The sequence below is a fragment of the Delphinus delphis genome, chromosome 2, assembly GCF_949987515.2.
Source record: "Delphinus delphis chromosome 2, mDelDel1.2, whole genome shotgun sequence".
Classification (NCBI taxonomy): domain Eukaryota; kingdom Metazoa; phylum Chordata; class Mammalia; order Artiodactyla; family Delphinidae; genus Delphinus; species Delphinus delphis.
In genome coordinates, this window is record NC_082684.1 from 69,942,229 (window position 1) to 69,963,551 (window position 21,323).

Genomic DNA, 21,323 nt, shown 5'->3' on the forward strand with positions numbered 1-21,323 from the left:
TCCCGCTGTTTTTGAAGTCTGTCTCCAGTGGCTAAGGTTGGTTCAGTGGGTTGTGTAGGCTTCCTGGTGGAGGGGACTAGTGCCTGTGTTGTGGTGGATGAGGCTGGATCTTGTCTCTCTAGTGGGCAGGTTCACGTCTGGTGGTGTGTTTTGGGGTGTCTGTGGCCTTATTATGCTTTTAGGCAGCCTCTCTGCTAATGGGTGGGGTTGTGTTCCTGTTTTGCTAGTTGTTTGGCATAGGTTGTCCAGCACTGTGGCTTGCTGGTCGTTGAGTGAAGCTGGGTGCTGGTGTTAAGATGGAGGTCTCTGGGAGATTTTCGCCATTTGATATTATGTGTAGCTGGGAGGTCTCTTGTTGACCAGTGTCCTGAAATTGGCTCTCCTACCTCAGAGGCAGAGCCCTGACTCCTGGCTGGAGCACCAAGACCCTTTCATCCACACGGCTCAGAATAAAAGGGAGAAAAAGTAGAGAGAATTAGTAGAAGTATGAAGAATGAAAGAAAGAAAGGAGGGAAGGAAGGAAGGAAGGAAGAAAGAAAGAAAGAGGCAAAGAAGGAAAGAAGACAAGAAGGAAAGAAAGGAGAGAGGGAGGGAGAGAGGAAGGAAGGAAGGAGGGAAGGAAGGAAAAAAGAGAGACAGAAAGAAGATACAGTAAAATAATATAAAGTATAATAAAGTTATTGAATTAAAAAATAATTATTTAGAAAGAAAAAGGGACGGATAGAACCTTAGGACAAATGTTGGAAGCAAAGCTATACAGACAAAATCTTACACAGAAGCATACACATACACCCTCACAAAAAGAGGTAAAGGGGAAAAAGTCATAAGTCTTGCTCTCAGAGACCACCTCCTCAATTTGGGATGATTCGTTGTCTAAAAGATGGAAGGAAGGAAGGAAGGAAAGAAAGAAAGAAAGAAAGAAAGAAAAGTATAATAAAGTTATTATAATTAATTATTAAGAAAAAAAACTTAAAAAAGAAAAACATGGACGGATAGAACCCTAGGACAAATGGTGGAAGCAAAACTCTGCAGACAAAATCTCACACAGAAGCATACACATACACATTCACAAAAAGAGGAAAAGGGGAAAAAGTCATAAATCTTGCCCTCGAAGCCCACCTCCTCAGTTTGGGATGATTCGTTGTCTATTCATGTATTCCACAGATGCAGGTACATCAAGTTGATTGTGGAGCTTTAATCCGCTGCTTCTGAGGCTGCTGGGAGAGATTTCCCTTTCTCTTCTTTGTTCTCACAGCTCCCAGGGGCTCAGCTTTGGATTTGGCCCTGCCTCTGCGTGTAGGTCGCTGGAGGGCGTCTGTTTTTTGCTCAGACAGGACGAGGTTAAAGGAGCCGCTGATTCGGGGGCTCTGGCGCACTCAGGCCGCGGGTGGGGGGGGGAGAGAGGGGCACGCAGTGCGGGGCGGGTCTGCGGCGGCAGAGGCCGGCATGACGTTGCACCAGCCTGAGGCTCGCCGTGCGTTCTCCCGGGGAAGTTGTCCCTGGATCCCGGGAACCTGGCAGTGGCGGGCTGCACAGGCTCCGCGGAACAGGGGTGTGGAGAGTGACCTGTGCTCGCACACAGGCCCCTTGGTGGCGGCAGCAGCCGCCTTAGCGTCTCCCCCGCCCGTCTCTGGGGTTCGCGCTTTTAGCCGCGGCTCGCGCCGTCTCTGGAGTTCCTTTAAGCAGCGCTCTTAAACCCCTCTCCTCGCGCACCAGGAAACAAAGAGGGAAGAAAAAGTCTCTTGCCTCTTCGGCAGGTGCAGACTTTTCCCCGGACTCCCTCCCGGCTAGCCGTGGTGCACTAACCCCTTCAGGCTGTGTTCACGCCGCCAACCCCAGTCCTCTCCCAGCGCTCCGTCCGAAACCGAAACCCGAGCCTCAGCTCGCAGCCCTGCCCGCCCGGGCAGGTGAGCAGACAAGCCTCTCGGGCTGGTGAGTGCCGGTCGGCACTGATCCTCTGTGCGGGAATCTCTCCGCTTTTCCCTCTGCACCCGTTGCTGTGCTCTCCTCCGCGGCCCCAAAGCTGCCCCCTCCGCCTTCCGCAGTCTCCGCCCGCGAAGGGGCTTCCTAGTGTGTGGAAACTTTTCCTCCTTCACAGCTCCCTCCCACTGGTGCAGGTGCCGTCCCTATTCTTTTGTCTCTCTTTATTCTTTTTTCTTTTGCCCTACCCAGGTACGTTGCGGGGGGGGGGGGGTTCTTGCCTTTTGGGAGGTCTGAGGTCTTCTGCCAGCCTTCAGTAGGTGTTCTGTAGGAGTTGTTCCACGTGTAGATGTATTTCTGGTGTATATGTGGGGAGGAAGGTGATCTCCGCGTCTTACTCTTCCGCCATCTTCAAGGTCAAAGCCATCTATTTAATCTATATGTGTCCTTATATTTAAAGTGGGTTTCTTGTAGACAACACATAGTTGGGTCTTGTTTTTTAATCCACTTGACAATCTCTTTTAATTGGTGCATTAAACCACTGACATTCAAAGGATTATATAGTACAATTACTATCTCCTATATTTATTACTGTTTTTTATCTATTGCCCCTCTTCTTTGTTTCTATTTTTGTGTTCTACTTTTTCCTGCCTTTGTGGTTGTTATTGAGCATTTTATATGATTCCATTTACTCTCCTTTCTTAAAGCATTAGTTGTACTACTCCCCTCACCCTTTTTAGTGGCCACCATAGGGTTTGTAATGTATATTTGCAACTAATGCAAGTTTACTTTCAAAAAACGATAGCACTTTATGAGTGAGTACCTTAAAATAACGAAATAATTCTAATACCTCCTTCCCAACACTTCTATCTCTTTATGCATTTCACTTATACATAAGCATATATATATAGGCATATATATTCAAATGTGTTATTGCTATTATTATATTTTGAAAAAAACTGTTATCTGTTAGATCAAGTAAGAATATAAAAAATAAAAGTTATATTTTATCTTCATTTATTCCATCTTTGATGCTCTTCTTTTCTTTATGTAGATGAAGTTTCTGACTCATATTTTTCTTCTAAAAACGTCTTTTTTGTTTCTTGCAATTGTCTTAATTTTTATCATTCTGAGAATGCCTTTCATTATGCTTCACTTATTACACTGTCTGGATATAGCGCAGTTTATTCATCCAGTCATCTATGGTAGGCTGTCTTGGTTGTTTTCAAGTTTTGGCAATTATGAATAAAACTGCTATAAACATCTGTGTACAGGCTTTGGGGTAGAACTAACTTTTCAATTTATTTGGTAAATACCAAGGAGTGTAATTGCTGAATCATATAGTAAGAGAATGTTAAGTTTTGTAAGAAACTGCCAATCTGTCTTCCGAAGTGACTGTACCGTTTTACATTCTCATCAGCAATGAATGAGAGTTCGTTACTCTACATCACCACCAGCATGTGGTGCTGTCAGTGTTCTGCATTTTAGCCATTCTAATAGTTATGTAGTGGTATCTCGTTGTTTTAACTTATAATTCCTAATGACATATAGTGTCAAACATCTTTTCATATGCTTACTTGCCATCTTTATATCTTGTGATGAGGTATATGTTCAAGTCTTTTGCCCATTTAAGAAAATGGGGTTGTTCATTTTCTTATTGTTGAGTTTTTAGAATTCTTTGTATACTTTGGATAAAGTCCTTTATCAGATGCTGTATTTGCAACTATTTTGTCACAGTCTATAGTTTGTGTAAGGTCGGATCTTAACAAACGGCACCACGAAACAGAGGAAAGCTTCAAGTGAGCCTTATTAGGGAGCGCTCCCGGGCGAAGTTCACTGGTCCGAGAGAAAGGGGGCCAGAGAAGTCGCGCCCGGGTGGGGGGTTGGGCAAGATTTTATAGGGGAAGAAGGGAAAGGGGTGTGGTGAATCTGGGAGGGCGCAGGGTATTCCTTATTTGGTGGTCTTTTCGGGTATCCTGGGGGACCGTTAGTCCTGCCCCTCGAAAGGCGGGAAGGCTGGGCTGGTTTCAAAGTCCCCAGGTCAGTTCCTGGAACTGGGTGGTCCGGAATGTCGCCAGGGCAGTTTCTGGAACTGGGTGGTCCGGAGAATTTCGTTCTGATGCAACCTGTGAATCTGATTGTGTTCCCCTGCCTTGGGCCAGTTGGCCTTACATTTGGTGTAATGGGGCGGCGTTCTGATCTCTGGCTACTTCATGCTGAATGGGGGCATCGAAAGGGGAGTCGGGCGACCAGAGGTCCGAGGCTTAGGGGAGACCAGTGGGGGGTTCTGTAGGAAGCAAGGTGTAAGGACCGAGGAGCATTTGGTTTGTGGCCACCCAAGAGACTTCCTCCATGCACCTGCGAAGGAACCTAAGAAAACAGAGAGCAAACATGAGCAAGATACAGATGAGAATTAAGGGGCCTAAGATTGGTGTTAGCAAGGTATAGAGGGTGGATCGCCACCAATCAGGAATTGGGGAGGCGGACTGTTGGTGTTTGCGTTGGAGTTCTTCTCTTAAGCGATGGAGGGCTTTTACGTTGTCTTCGACGAGTCCTGTTTCATTGATGTAATAGCAGCATTCCTCCTGTAGGAAGAGGCAGGTACCTACTTTGTCGGCCGTCAGGAGATCCAGGGTTCGTCGATTCTGGAGAGCGACTTGGGCTATGGAGGTGATTTGGCGCTGGAGAGAGGAGATGGAGCCGGCGGAGGCTTCAGTGGCTAGCTGGAGCTTATGTTCTAAGTCGCGGGATGTTGAAACACTATGTGTTAGAGCTCCCCCCTCGAGGCCTGCAGCGACCAGGGAGGAGGCGAGAGAGATGCCTGCGACCAGAGGAAGAAAGATAGCTCTTTTTCGTCGGGTAAAGGGTGGCGTGATTAGCAAGGAAAATTCGGCTTGGCTATACAGTGTGAGTTGTGGGACGAGAGTAACGGGGATACATGGGAAGGGGGAGGAAGAATTGATCTCTTTTGTGAGGGAACCATTGCACCACAAAAACATGCCTGGTGGTGCTTTAATTGATGTGCTTACCGTGAGGGATGAGTTGCAAAGAAACCCAGTATCAGCTAGATTTGGGCGGCTGCCGTAACAAATGGTGAGATTTTTTGAATCAAGGAATATGGGGACTTTTAACGGAGAAAAAGGTGGGTTTTGGGAGGTGTGGGAAGTAGAATTGAAGGGCTGGTCGAGTGGGACAGCAGCCAAGGGTGGCCAGCCAGGCGAGGCACATAGAAAGCAGTCGGAGATGTTACCTATTCCTGTGTGGTTGAGTATCTGTACTGCTTGACGGACGAGGGTCAACCAAGAAAAAGGATCCTCTTTGTGTTCGGGGTGAGGTAGTTGGTATCTTAGGGCTTGTTCTGTTTCCTGGATGGCAGTGGCTTGTTCACTCAACTGTTGGATAACTTTGGGAATCAAACTGATATATGAGCGAAAGACCCTGATAGAGCCCACGGGGTAGGCATCAGTTGCCCATCGGTAGATTTTTCCTTGTACCCCTTTTACCCATCTTGTGTCCCAGGGATCTTTGATGTTGATGAATAATTGACCCTTGCCATTTCTGGTGAGCAGGTGGGATTGTCGGAGCGAGCTCCTGGTATCTAGTTTTGCCACATGGATGTTACATGAGTGATAGGGGCACCCCCCATAGGTCTCATTCCACCATTGACAGTAGTCTCGGGTCTGATCGTAAGTGAAGCAGACAGTGGGGGTGGACCATCCCAGGGGAACACCTTCTATGTTAGAGATGGGGATCTGGACTGTTACCAAGGCCTGGCACCCATCTGGTTGGCAGTCTCCCGTGCCCAGGACTCGGGTGTGGGTCCGACCTTTAGCTTGCCATGTCCCGTGGACATGGAAGCGCCATAGGGACATCTGGTGAGTCCTGGGTGGCAGGAGGAGCAGCAGGAGGAGAGACAGGGTGACGGACAAGCCGTAGTCTCGTGGGACCCAGCGGTAGGGCCGTCCAAGTCTCTGGAGTTGGGGCCATTTTAAGGCGGGAAACATGGTACCAGGAAGGGTGTCCCAAGAGTAGCTGCCGTGGGAGTGGTGAGGATCACCATATGGGGGCCTGTCCACCGTGGCTTGAGAGATTGAGGGTGTAATTCTTTGAGGAGGACGCTATCGCTGGGTTGTAGAGGGAGAGAGGAAGTTTCAGAGACAGCCACTGTCGGTAGATGACGGTCAACGTGTTCGCGGAGAAGACGGCGAAGCAGGGAGAGGTAGGGAAGGTAGGAGGCTAGGGGTGGACTCTGGGTTGGTAGGTCGTGAAGGAGGAAAGGGCGGCCGTAAAGTAGTTCAAATGGACTGAGGCCAGTAGGAGTCCGAGGTGAGGCTCGGACTCGGGTAAGGGCTAGAGGAAGCAGGTCGGGCCATGAGACACGGACCTCAAGGGACAGTTTGGTGAGGTGGTCTTTTAAGATCCCATTGGCGCGTTCAACCTTACCAGATGATTGGGGGTGGTAGGGGATGTGGAGTTTCCAGGTGATCTGGAGAGCCTCTGATACCTGTTGAACCACCTGAGAGCAAAGGCGGGTCCGTTATCTGACTGAATGGAGACCGGCAGACCAAATCGGGGGATGATGTGTTGAAGCAGGATGGTGGCGACTGTGTCTGCCATTTCTCGAATTGTTGGATAGGCCTCGATCCAACCTGAAAAGGTGTCAATGAGAGTGAGCAGATATCGGAAGCATTTGCAGCGGGGCATGTGGGTAAAGTCAATCTGCCAGTCTTCACCAGGCTGATGTCCACGCATCTGGTGTGTAGGAATTCGGGGCCGTAGGCCTCCTTGTGGGGAGACGGATGCGCAGGTTTGGCAGGCCATGTGAGTCTTTGAGATGGCCTCTCTAAGTCCTGGCAGATGAAAGAGGGGGTCCAAAAAACGGAACATTGCTTTTGGACCAATGTGTAAGGATTTATGGATGTCTGATAGGAGGCTGGCTGCTTGGGCCAGAGGTAGGGCAATTTTGTTTTCTATAAAAATCCATCCTTTGTTGTCTTTGTGTCCCCCTTTTGATAGTAAGGCAGCTTCCTCGTGCGGGGTATATGTGGGTTGGGTAGGACTGGTAAAAAATAGGAGTGGAGCTGGAGGATCCCCTTTTGTAAGCTCTCGGGCCACGGAATCGGCCTTCGAGTTACCTTGTGCTATTGGGTTGGATGGGAGTTGATGACCCCTGCAATGGATAATTGCTACTTCTTTAGGAAGCTGGAGGGCCTCCAGGAGTTTTGCAATGAGGGAAGTGTTGACCACTGGGGATCCCTTAGTGGTCAGAAATCTGCGTTCCCTCCATAGTGCTGAGTGGCTGTGTGCAATGAGAAAGGCATATTTAGAGTCTGTGTAGATGTTAACCCTTTGGTCTTTGGAAAGGTTAAGGGCTCGTGTAAGTGCAATTAGTTCAGCCTTTTGGGAGGTCGTTCCTTCTGAGAGGCTGTTAGCCTCGATAATAGTTGAGATAGTTACCACCGCGTAGGCTGCCCGTCGGCGCCCGTCAGGACCGAGTATCGAACTACCGTCGACAAAGAGATTGCGGTCCAGATTTGAAAGAGGGGTGTCAAAGTGTCCCTCTTTTGGTGGTTTGAAGGCTTCTATGACATGAGGGCAGGAATGGGATGGAAAACCCCCAGTGCCAGAGATAGGCAGGAGGGAAGTCGGGTTCAGGCGAGGGGAGAGATCAAGAGAAATAGCTGGGTTTTCAATGAATAGTAGGTGGAACTCCTGGATGCGGGAGGGGCCCCGGAGGGAGAGAGACTTGCGGCCTAGGAGGTCAACCAGCTGGTGGGAGGAAAACACGGTCAGTGGGTGGGCCAGAGTCAGTTTGAGTGTTCGTTTGGTCAGTTTGGCTACCACTGCTAGGGCCCGAAGGCATGGTTGCCATCCCCGAATGGTTGGGTCTAGCTGTTTGGAAAGGTAAGCCACGGGGCGGTAGGAAGGCCCTACAGGCTGGGCAAGGAGTCCAGTGGCTATTCCGGCCCGTTCATCCACAAAAAGGGTGAAAAGGTCGGTTTGGGTTGGGCAGAGAAAGGAGGGAGAAGATATCAGAGCGTTACGGAGGGTGAGAAAGGCCTGTCGAACGACGGAAGGAGGGGTGAGGGGCCCTTGAGGGGTTTCTTTAGTGGCTAGATATAAGGGTTTAGCGAGGAGAGCAAAGTTAGGGATCCAGTGTCAGAAAAATCCTATAAGGCCCAAAAAGGAGAGAATTTGTTCCACTGTTTCCGGAGGCTGGAGTTCACGGATAATCCGGGTGCGGTTGGCTGTTAGACCTTTTGTGGTAGGGGTAAGGTGGAGCCCCAGGTAGGTTACGGAAGATACAGATAACTGAGCCTTGGCTGGGGAGACCCGATAACCGCGAGAGCCAAGGTAATTGAGGAGATCTGCAGTGTGTTGTCTTGAGAGGCTGAGAGACGGGCTACAAAGGAGGAGGTCATCTACATATTGAAGGAGTGTGCTGGGGGTAAGGGAGCAGGAAGTGAGGTCCCGTGCGAGCGCCTGACCGAAGAGGTGAGGACTGTCACGGAAGCCCTGGGGAAGAACTGTCCAGGTGAGCTGACTGGAAGTATGAGTATCCGGATCCGTCCAGGTAAAGGCGAAGAGGAAATAGGAGTCTGGATGTAGGGGGATAGTGAAAAAGGCATCTTTGAGATCCAGAACCGTAAAGTGGGTTGTGGATGGGTGGATATGGGAGAGCAAGGTGTATGGGTTTGGTACTACTGGGTGGAGAGGAATTATGGCCTCATTGATTATTTGGAGGTCCTGGACCAGGCGATAATCCCCAGAGGCCTTGCGGACAGGCAGGATGGGGGTGTTGCAGGGAGAGTCAGTGGGGATAAGGAGTCCCTGGTTCAGGAGTCTGGTGATAAAAGGTTGTAGGCCCCTAAGGTGAGTCTCAGAGATTGGAATTTGGGGCCTTGATGGAAATTTGGAGGGGTCCTTTAGGCAGATGAGAACGGGGGAATGGTGTGTTGCTATTATGGGCTTAGAAGTATCCCAGACTTGGGGATTGATTGGGTTCGGTGTGATTGGAAGAGGGGGATAGGAGGGGAGGGTTCTAGAGACAGGCTGAGAAGAGGAAGCAGGAGTTGGGAGGAGGGGACCTTAGGGTCAAGTCTAACCAGCTGGAGGGAGGCCCCTAAGTGGAAAAGGACATCTCGGCCTAGCAAGGGAACTGGGCAGGATGGTATGACTAAGAAGGAATGAGTAAAAGGGAGTCCTTCGATATGACATGGGAGTGGACCGGTCTGGAGTGGGAAGGATGGTTTGCCATCAGTACCCATGACCGAGATCTGGGAAGGAGAAACTGGCCCGGAATAAGTAGGCAGGACCGAATAGGTAGCCCCCGTGTCCACCAGAAATGAGATGGACTTACCCGCTACCTGTAGCGTTACCCTGGGCTCGGCGAGGGTGATGGGGGTCTTCGAGTCCGGGCGCCGTCAGTCGTCAGCCAATCCCAGCAGTTCGAGTGGTAATGCCATTGGGTCGGCCTGCCCCCTGCGTGGAGACGCTGAGGGAGGGCCGGTCGTAGGGCAGTCACTCTTCCAGTGGCCTGTTAGCCCGCAGCTGGGACAGGGCTTGGAAGGAGGTCGGGGATTGGGACATTGGCGAGCCCAGTGGCCTTCTTTTCCGTATTTGAAGCAGGCCCCCGGCGGGGTTGCATTTTGCGGACCCCGTGGATGCTGTGATCCATGGGAGATGGCCGGCCTTAGGGCAGCTACAAGAGCTTGGGTTTGGAGGGCCACCTTCTGGTGCATCCGAGCCTGTCGGCTGGATTCTGCCATATCCTCACGGCCATTGTCGACTTTAAAGGCCATTTTTACCAGATCTCGAATAGGGGTTTGAGGGCCGTCTTCTGCCCGTTTTAATTTCTTTCGGATGTCCGGGGCTGATTGGGTGATAAAATGGGTGGCTAGGACCGCTGCCCCTGCCGGGGTGTCAGGGTCCAGCCAGGTGTAGAGAGTTAAGGCCTCTGTAAGGCGATTGAGAAAGATAGCTGGATTTTCATTAGGTTCTTGGGTTATCTCTTTTAGTTTTTCAAAATTGACTACCTTATGAGCGGCGGCCTGCATGCCAGCCAGGAGGCATTGGATCATGAGGTCGCGTTTACGGCGGCCATCTTGGCCATCCTGATAAGTCCAGCCTGGATCGGTGCCAGGTACGGCAGTCGCTCCGACAGGCATGGAGTTGCATGGAGTTGTCGGTAAGGTGAACCTGATCTGCATGGTTTCGGGCAGCAGTTTGAATTCTTTCCCTCTCGTCAGGGGTCAGAGTGGAAGATAGGATCACAAAGATATCGTGCCAGGTTAGATCGTAAGCTTGAGAGAGAGAGCAAAATTCTTTGATGTAGCGGGAAGAGTCGGCAGAAAAGGAGCCTAATCGCTTTTCTATTTGAGAGAGATCTTGGAGAGAAAAGGGAACATGAACTCTAACTAAACCTTCCGCTCCTGCTACCTCCCTCAGAGGGCAGAGGAGATTTGAATCTTGGGAGTCATGAGAGCGTGTATGTGCACTAATTGGCGAAGCAAGGGGCGGGCGTGGGAGGAGAAACCGTCGAGGGAGGCAGGGGGAACGGTTCGGGAGGAGGAGGGACCGCCTCAGGGTAGCGTGGAGGTTGGAGAGGAGCTCTGGAGGGGGGAGAGGCGAGAGATTCGGGAGGGTCGGCTAGTGGAGAGGGGTCATCGTCAAAGGAAATTAAGGGCTTGAATGTAGGAGATGTCTGGCAAGAAGGATCTGCGAAGTGGAACAATCGACGCAGAGGGAAGGGCGGGAGCGCAAATACCAGAAGGCCTGAACATAGGGGACCTCGGACCATTTGCCCGTCCTGCGGCAGTAATTATCTAGATCACTGCGGATGTTAAAATCGAAAGTCCCTTCAGGAGGCCATTTGGATTGACTGTCTAGAGGATATTGTGGCCAGGCCACAGTGGAATAGAAAATAAGCCGTCGGCGACGGAGATCTTGGAAGAAACCGAGGGCGGTAAAATTGGCTAGGAGACACCCCAGGGGCGTCTTAGGATCTGGTTTCGATTGTGAGGTTCCCATGACCCCCAGTCTGTCCCTGAGTGAATGGAGAGGGAGAGAGGCGTCCCTGGTCGCAGTCTCCAATTCACGGCAGGTGATTGGGACGTCTCCACAATCACCCGAGGCCCGGCTGGTCGCGGTCAGGCAATTGGGATATCTCCACAGTTGCCCGAGGCCCGGAGAGAGGAAGGAGGAATCCCTGACGCGGCCGCGATTAAGGACAGGGAGTCCGGTGGGCAGGGACTCTGAGGGTCGGAGGGAACAAGGGAGGGGGACTTACCCCGTTTTCTGCCGGATCGGGTGGATGAGTAGAGGTTCCCTGGTTGTCTCCTGGGGGAGGCGAGGAGCGGCCCGTGCGGTAACCCGCGGGGCTTGGTACCCCTCCCGGGTTTCGGCACCAAATGTAAGGTCGGATCTTAACAAACGGCACCGCGAAACAGAGGAAAGCTTCAAGTGAGCTTTATTAGAGAGCGCTCCTGGGCGAGGTTCACTGGTCCGAGAGAAAGGGGCCAGAGAAGTCGCCCGGGCAGGGGTTGGGCAAGATTTTATAGGGGAAGAAGGGAAAGGGGTGTGGTGAATCTGGGAGGGCACAGGGTATTCCTTATTTGGTGGTCTTTTCGGGTATCCTGGGGGACCGTTAGTCCCGCCCCTCGAAAGGTGGGAAGGCTGGGCTGGTTTCAAAGTCCCCAGGTCAGTTCCTGGAACTGGGTGGTCCGGAATGTCGCCAGGGCAGTTTCTGGAACTGGGTGGTCCGGAGAATTTCGTTCTGATGCAACCTGTGAATCTGATTGTGTTCCCCTGCCTCGGGCCAGTTGGCCTTACAGTTTGTCTTCTCATTTTCTTGATGCCTGTGTTTTTCTTACAATGCATATTATAAAACTTTTCCTAAAATTATGTAGAAAATATAATTTTCTATGATTTAATTTTGGATAAAGAATCGTTACAATATATAAAGTGTTCTGGTAAAATTAGATTTTATTTATTTTATTTTTTTAATATATTGAAGCATCAGTTATAATATGATAAATATAACATAAATTATATTTAAATTAAAATGTTTTCTTTAATCTTAAAAACTATTAAATATTTCAGGTTCAAGGAGTTAGAATTGCTAAGTATCCAAGTTATAGTGGCTATTAAAATAATAATTAAAAAAATAAAAATTGATTAAGTTTATTTACAATGATGAAAATAAATTATCAAAGGAAATGAGAGATAAAAAGGTTTTGGGTAATAAATAGAAGTTTATTTGATATATGCTAACACATATATATGACTGTAAAAAAAAAAAAGGTTCTGATGAACCTAGGGGCAGGACAGGAATAAAGGCACAGATATAGAGAATGGATTTGAGGACACGGGGAGGGGGAAGGGTAAGCTGGGATGAAGTGAGAGAGTTGTATTGACATATATATATATACTACCAAATGTAAAATAGCTAGTGGGAAGCAGCCGCATAGCACAGGGAGATCAGCTCACTTTGTGACCACCTAGAGGGTTGGGATAGGGAGGGTGGGAGAGAGACACAAGAGGGAGGGGATATGGAGATATATGTATACATATAACTGATTCATTTTGTTATACAGCAGAAATGAATACAACATTGTAAAGCAATTATACTCCAATAAAGATGTAAAAAAAAAGATGAAAAGATAAATAAATTTTAAAAAAGAAGTATATTTGATAACTTTCAAACCTTCTTTTCCATAGGTAGTTATTTCCACGCTCACCAAAACTTACCAGAGTTTCCAATGAATTATATCAGATAAGCAGCAGTTTCAGTCATTATCTTTCTTACCTTCTAAACACACCAAGTTTCAGAGAACAAAAGGAGAGACATTAAATGAATAAAGGAAGAATACATGTTAGATCATCATAACCCACTGAAGCTTGATTATAACTGTATAACAGAATGTTAACCCAATTTGTATATCTAAAACAGCATTATGAAATGAAAGGGAAACTTTTAATCAAGGGTTATACTCAGAATAACAATTAAAAATACAATACAATATAATCTCCATGCAAGCTCTGGAGTAATAAAATAGTAGTTATTCCCATTAGAATTATCAGCATCTCATAAAATGCACATCTTGATATCCCTTGGAAAAGGTGAAAATCCCCTGATAATTCCTTAGCAGTGAATAAGTGTAGTCAACCCCTAAGGAATTAAGATAAGATGAGAAAAGTTTATAAGAATAGATCTCTTGAGCCTAACCGAGAAACTAAATTCATTTACTGAATGCAAGAAGCTTATATGAATAAGCAAAGCAATCTGAAAAGCGGAATAAAGAATCTGGAGACATAAAACTCAAGATGACACAGAAATTCTCTGAGCTATGAAATACATTTTCCACACATTCTGTCATGGATGGGTACAAGGAATTCCATTTGAAGAAATGTACTCGCTTGTTTACATTGATGGTGTCAGTCAGTTTTCTGTAGGGAGTCTTATCACCAGTGATAGGAAAAGCAGTGAATCTGCTTATTAAAAAAATAACTACACTGAGTTTGAACAAAGATATTCTCCTACACTTTGTGGCTATGTAACCATTACCAAGTGAAATGTATATGTGTTGTGTAAACATACAATCACCACATATGTAAAGCCTATACCTTACGCATAAATAAACACATATACACAGTATTACTTCTCTACTATCAGGAAACTGGATTTCTGTTTTCTTCAGGAGTCTATCATATAAGGATATTCAGTGTTGGAATCTAGGACTGGCGCTACAGAGGCAAATAGCCCAGGAATGTAATGGAGAGCAGGTGAAAGAATATTCAAGGAAACTATCCAATGAGTTATTTTCCACCACTGAGGAAAAAGAAGTAATCAAAGAGATTTGTATGTGAGGAAATTTATAATATTGATCCTACTATAGAAAAATCACCCTATTCTCAGCAATTACTTAGTAATATTCAAAATAGTAATATTCTGAATTTGTCCATCAGACAATACTTGGAAAAGGAATTACTGTCCAATAGTAACAGTAACAGTACCAGTAACAGTACCCCAAGTTGGAATCCCTTTAATTGTGAAAATTATACAAGGCCAGAGATTTTCATTGAAATTTAATTTATACATAAATATTTTAAAAGGCTGGATTTCTGTGTGACCTAAATGTAAAATCAAAAACATCTCACATTGTACAATTCACATATTCTTTAAAAGGTGGGTTTAAATTGATGTTTTATAAAGTGAACCATTGAGTTGTGTTTTCAATAATAGAATATTTTTACAAAGTGAGTTGTCACACCTTGCTTTTCTTTGTATCTAAATGATCATGAAAATTAAAAAATAGTTTAGTATGCCAAATATTCTGCTACATAATCTTCATTATTTTTTTCCCCAAACTCTATTGAGTTTTCTAATTATGTGTGACAAACTGATGCAGCATTGTAGTGGCCACAGGACTTCTTCTTTTGAATATAGAAAAAGCTCAGTGATGGTTTCTTGACTGAAATGATAGGAAAAACTTTATGAAGAGCACCTATGACTACAATTTTGTTCATAATAACAATGATGATTATCATTAATATTAGAGGCTGTCTTGTCTTGTTTCCAGACTTTATAATATACTTCTAACAACTGAGATCACTTCACTTTTCAGAATAGTTCCACCAAGTTTCTAGAACCATTAGCTTCAAGACATTTATGAAGAGTTTAGTAATGTGGGATTTGGCTTTAAATCCTCTGGTGTCCGTTCTGTATCATACTTCTGGAGTCCTGTATTATTCTATTTGTTTTCACTTCAACTGAAAGCCAATCTAGTGAACTAAGAATTGAGAACCCTGCCTTGTCCTCTTCAGGTTATTTTGTAGGAATAGAGCCCATTCTTGAACTTCAGTGTAACAGCTGGACCACTGTCACTTGCTGAGTCAATATTTTATGTCTACATTACTAGATACTTGAATCTCTAAATAAGATGTTTTCTTAAATTTTTCATGGCCCCATATAAGACTCACCCATCAGGTTCTTTTTAAGATTCTCTCAGGGTGAATATTTATCTGTCATAATAGCCCTAGAATACTATGTTCTTCTTGACTGGGCAGATGATCTTGAATTATGCCTGAACTTGTTAGCTCAGAGCATGACCTCCCCAGGGAGTGAATTTAATTTCAGATTTTTGTACCAGCTAATCTGTCCTTTTCAGCTGTTAAGTAGAGAGTTATGACTGATTCTATCCTGAGACAACTTCCTCAATCCCAAAATAATGTGGGCCTGGATTAAGTTTACTAGTCATCCATGTCTAGCCAGATTTCTGTCATAATTCCTGAGTCTCCTACCTAGAACTTAAAGCTGTCTAGCTAGTTCCTGAGTATAAACTTTAAAGAAGCTGACCATTTGCTAACCAGCATTGCACATCACAGTCTGAAACATCTGCTCTTGAAATAGCTTCCATTTTGCATCAACAGTGCTATTATTAGTAGGTTTTCACAGTCTTAGCTATCTGGATCTTATGTGAATCTCTTCTTTATTCCTCTCAAGTCATCTATGGAGTTCTTTCTAGGAGCTGTTATCTACCCTGAGGTTCTAGCTCCTCCACTTTGTAAAGTAGGGATTACTTAAGTACTACCTAAATCCAGTAACCCATTGACTACACTGTCTTACTGTCAGCTTCTGCAATGTCTCATAAATATTCTATCCTTTGTCTAGAAATATCCATATAGCAAAAGAGCTGGAAGGCTCTTGCAAATCTCCCAGTTCATAGCTATGAAGCTATCAGTGTAAACACAAATCTCTACATAAATCCCGAATATTCATGCCCTGTTGATTTGTGTGTGAGAGCGAGTGAGGGGTGTGCAGCAGAGGTGTAGTAGCTGTAAGGAAGAGGAAAGGGGGTTCTACATTTTCTACTTTTTCTCCTTCCCACTTCCTCACTTTCCTCATTAATACTTGATATTAAGTATTAATACTTAGTCATCTTAACGCTGCCACTTAGCCACTGGGATGAGGAGCCTAGAAAAAGATTGTGTCTAACACTGGAATAGTTGATCCTCAGTATGAGGAAGAGAGGTGAATTTTCCATGAAAAGCTTCATTGTATCTAACAGGTACAGCAGTATAATTACTGAAGCAATGAGAGGATGGCACAGACAGCAACTCCGGGCAGCTGCTAATTTTGAAATGTGTGAGTATCATTTTTCACTTTGTACTGTCACTCACCAAATCATTTGCCAGTTGATGGGAAGAAAAAAATTGCCATGGGCTCATATAGCCTCAAGACCAAAATAAAACAGAGAGAGTCAAGATCATTGAGTACAGCTATGAAAGGATTTTATAACATTATGGTAACCCCAAAACATTAAGACTGAACTTATTTGTAGTTATTAGTTCAATCCAGGAAACTGTTTCTTAAAGGATGATGTATTTTTTCATTTCCTTAAATATTAAAAATGATAATGGGTCAAGGACAGTAGAGTTACTCTGCTATCAGTGGGGCAAAGGGTCAGAGATTTGGTTGGGGCCTACACACGGGGTGGGAGGGGTTAATAGATTTCCAACCTCATTTATCTTCCCAGTAGTCATAACTATAGAATTTGGAGTTGGGCATATATAGGTGGCTATAGCTGGAGACTGTAGCTTAATTTGATGGATTTGATGAACTGGTGGGCTCAAACACCACTGAATAATTTGAACATATTTGAGAAACACTCTAGGAGATATGTGCATTCAGCTATGTCAGGCTTTTATTGTGCTTAATTCCCAAAATAATAGTTTTTGAGAACTGAAAGGGATCAGTTATATTAATGAAAGGAGAATAGTATATTAATTATAGCCACTAAATAACTATTAAGTTGTATTCTGTGTTATCTTAGAAAGCCTTAGGTAAAAAAGTCCTAAATAAGACTGTTTATCTTCATCTCAACATGCAGACATAAAAGATTCTTTTTGATGATCTAGAAAGCCATTCAAGTATTGGTTATTTTAGTAGTTGTTACAAACCTCCATCTGGTGAAACAGCAGCCCCAAATAAACAGATGTTTTGAATTTTTCATCAGGGAATAATGGTCTTAATACACATTTCACGGATGCTGGGCAAGGTGCAAGTGCATCCTAGGCTGGATTCTCTCATGTCCATCTGCTGGGCTGGCTGGTTGCCTGCTCAGGAGTTGCTCAAATCTTTGCCATGTGGCATAGTTTTCAACTTTGGATCATTTACATGGATAGCCTGAATTTGAATCAAAGTGTACATCATACAAATATGGGGCCATTTTCCATCATGTGATTTTTTTTCATCCTTTATTCTAACTTAGATTCTATGGTTATGTTTTTCTTTATGTATGCTTTTCTTCCCGTTCAAAAACATGATCAAGCAAACTTTCGAATTTAGTATCTAGAAACATATTGTTAATAAATTAATAGATAACCTATTTATTTGGAGGTTATTACTTTCAATTAGAAAGACATTCTCAGAAACTATGTCTATGAAATTGACCAGCCTACCAACAAGCAGCCCATACAGTAATAACTTCTGTTCCAGATATCATTAATTTAACATTACCAAAAATTTTTAACATGTTAATTTAATAGGAAATAGTATCTCTGAAGTGCCAAGAAAGACAATTGTTGAAAAGCTCATGAATTTGTCTCAGAGCTTATAAGTTTGGGAAATACCCTAAGACTTTCATTATGAATCGAATTATTTAAGACACAGTTTGAAGAGGCTTGATTATCTGGTTTTAATTCCAAAATAGATTATAACCAACAAATTAGAAGCACAGAATGGAGGTAGAGCAGGTGAAGTGCTATTTGCTCTTCAGTGTTAAGCACAGAAACTGTGGCAAGGATGTCAGGGGAGACCGGAGGCAGATGGACCAACCAAGTGAGTGAGTCTTCCTAGACCTGTCCAGTGTCACTGCTGCTAGCTGCTGGTCTAAACAGCTATATTATGCTTCTGACCATCTAATGAACATATTTGGTAGCCTTTCTTCTCAGGCTAATATGGGGGTAGCTAAAATTTTGAAAATAATTGCAAATCATAAATGGGAAAGAAAAAAACAACTCAAGAACCAAGGCTTTATTTTTACAATGGAAGTACAAATTATAGTTGTGATGGTTTTAAACTAATACAGCCTTAGTTATTCGGAATTCTTAGTGGATAAAATATTCTTTTACATTTCATCTTCCGGTGAGTTGAGGTCTTTCTAGTCAGAAACTCTCATGTTTTAAATGTTACAAAATTTTATTAGCCTACTTTTAACCTTAATAAGAGCAACAAGGTGAAGATAAAAACATTGTTTAATTTTGGAGGAGATTATTGTGCCTTTAGGCTCTCAGTTTAAATATCAATTCTCATTATGGTGTTATGTAGATAGACAAGGTCTGTGTTGTTCATTTTCGCCTGGACTAAACCTTGTATGGTTCATATTATTGCTAGATTTTAAATGTGCTTTGTAGAAATATTTTTCTTTCTTTGTAAACTTTTGATGACACAATTTGACGTTCTATTTACCTGAATTCTGATTAACTTAGGTGTCACTGAATTTTTCTTAAAAATGTTTTTAAAGGTCCTAAATTTAAAGAGAAAAATAACTTTTTTTAACCTTTCAAAAGATTTTTAAAGTACTAGAGTATTGCCATTCTGCTTGAATGATCTTAAATAAGTGTTAATGTACAAAATAGAAAATTATCAAGTTTATAGGCTTTGAAGGACCATATAAGATTTAGTCTAGTAAGAAAATAAGCAATTTTAATATAGTAATAATTGAGATTGTAGTGTTAAGGAAAACTATTTCATTAGAATTCTTGTAACAGTGCTTTTTTAGAATTTTGTTTTAAGGCAAGTTCATTAGGTATTTTAATAATGATGGTATGTTAAATGTTTAACAAGATATTTGACAATTCCTTGTGACATTTGCTGAGAAAATTGTGTTAGTAAAAAAGAATATTATATACATTAAAAAAATTTGCCTCTAAGTAACTTAGATACTTTTCTATATAGGAAACTAATTTACTACTGAAATAAACGTACATGCTGTAATATATATAGAATATTTGGTGCTGGATAGACAATTAGATCTTAAAGTATAATGGAAGAATTTTCAAGAGAAAAAGCAACAGTGGGACTCTTAAAAGGTGAATAAATTATATAAGTTCATGGAACAAATTACATAGAGAGAAAAAATTTGGATTTGAATTATTTTATATTCCATCTTCCCTTTTATTGGTAGAAGCACATCCACCTCAGAATAATGAATTTTCTCTTTTAAGCAATAAATTCCCAATCCCCACTGTGTCAATAATTCCAATTCCCATTATGAGTCCACCTATTCTACAAATTATGAATCATGTCTCTGACCATTATTTGTTCCTCAGTAGATATATAAAAATCCATTTTCATTGTTCTTTCTAAAAATAACTTAGTAGTTAAACTCTATTATTGTGTAACCCCTCAACATTTTCTTAACTCACCTAAAAATTCTAGCTTTAGTCTCTATTATTTTTCATGAATGCGATTATTATCCTCTCACTTGCTTTTCCATACTGTAACTTGCTTCTCCACATCTCACTTTGGTTGCTAAGTTAGAATTGGATGCAGGTTTCCATTGCTGATAAAAGGTCATTTTATTATTTACTTGGACTCCCAGATATTATTTTTCTGTGTGTGTAGGCAATAAGCTTGAAATTTATGTAGATAGCTTTTCCTCAGACCAATGGTTGGGAATGAAGAAAGAGAGGGTCATTGTGTAAATATTAGTTTTTAGTAGAAAACCATAAGAGACAAAGAACATGATAAATGAATGGATGTAACTTCCTTAAGTTTGAATTCATTTTTAAAACTAACATTTTCCAAGACATTCTTTGAATACAGTAACAAAGAAAAAACAAACCTCAAGAGATACATTCAAGCTTTCACTGAGAATATCAAGTGCTTGTTTGTTGTAGAGGGGAGTATGTGGATAAATTTCTTTCATTCACATCATGAGCAGCTAATGATTATAAAAGATTAACTTTCTTTGCTTAAGACACATGCCAGCAATGATACATTTATGATGGAATAAAATTTATTTTGTTTTAATCCTTGATTTAGTTTGGTTTAGTTTGAGATTGGTAGGTGAATAAGCATTCATCTGTAAGCATATATAGTCCTGTAACATTCATTAAATAACCAGAAGAATGAGGCATTGGAAGTCTATATATGTAACAATACTCTCTAAAGTTATGTATTTTACGTTAAGTATTTTACTCAAGTAACTACAAATGTTCACTCATAAGATGCTATTTAAATGGTAGTGTGAGTTCTGGTGCTCAGTTTTTTTTTATTCCAGTCACACTGCTCGACAACATTGATATATGACAGGTCTGCCATACTCAGTAAAACCATAGCTGGACAATTTTTTATTTCAACCAAGCAGTTGTATGAGTTTCAGATCTCTTGTCTTCCATCATGCCAGGGAACTGATTGCTTATAATCAATACAAATCACAAGAGGAATAAGAGACACTGTATTCTTCTGTCATGTTCACCCTCAAAGAAGTCATACATAATATTTTTGTTTGTTTGTTCACACCAAATGCAAACGTATAATCATGAGATTATATATGGAGTAGTAGCATTGACAGACCTGTTAGTGCTGATGGGCCTGGAGTAGTGTTAGGTCTAGATTAGCAATATATGAATGTTTTACCAATAGAGGCTCAGAGTTACGATGCTCTTTAGAATAAGTATAGCTCCTTAATTATAAGGTGTAAAACATTTCAAAAAATTTTAACTCTTTCATTAAAATTTTGCCTCATGATTGTGCATACACTGGCTTGTGCCTGAGGCAGGGTAGAGAAATTCTGCTCTAGCAGCTACTGGGTTTCCCATGACCATCTTGCCATGCACCGCAGCCTGAGCTAAGTGAACATTCCAGCCCTGCTCAGTCCACACCACAGCATGACACTGGATCTGGGGTGGTCAGGACTGTGGAAAAGACTCAACTATGGGCTGCATCTGAGTGGAGCCACAGATGCCTACAAAGGAAGCACATCAGACCTCTGTATGTGGGCAAGCCCCATTTACTTCAGTACTCCCCTCTTCTGGGGCAAAGATCCTGGTGCAGGGAAAGGGAAAAACTCATGTAAAAAGGATAGAAGCAGCTGGAGCCCAACCCTCAGGGCTTTTGCTCCAGCAACTTGGGATCAGAGCCCACCCCTGTCAAGGTGGTGACAGCCACTGAGCAGAGAGGAAGTTCTGCCTCACACCCAGGGCCAGCTCTAACCTCTCCATCTCCAACCCCATGAACCCAAAGAATTTGCAGTATGCTGCCTACAAGAAACTCACTCCCAGGTGAAAGACACACATGGACTGAAAGTGAAGGGATGGAAAAGGATATTTCATGCAAATGGAAATGACAAGAAAGCGGGGGTAAGCAATACTCATATCAGACAAAATGGACGTTA

The 21,323-nt window shown here is 43.5% G+C and overlaps 1 protein-coding gene across 1 annotated transcript; it reads right to left on the reverse strand.

The window, feature by feature from the left end:
- Positions 1–4,184: 4,184 nt before the first annotated feature.
- LOC132418047 (endogenous retrovirus group FC1 Env polyprotein-like) lies at positions 4,185–5,924 on the reverse strand. The gene has a single exon (XM_060001956.1). The coding sequence runs from the start codon at positions 5,922–5,924 to the stop codon at positions 4,185–4,187; it is 1,740 nt and encodes a 579-aa protein (XP_059857939.1).
- Positions 5,925–21,323: the final 15,399 nt, after the last annotated feature.

Bases quoted from the DNA above. Each gene is read 5' to 3' on its own strand.
- LOC132418047 (XM_060001956.1), bottom strand. From the start codon at position 5,924: ATGTTTCCCGCCTTAAAATGGCCCCAACTCCAGAGACTTGGACGGCCC.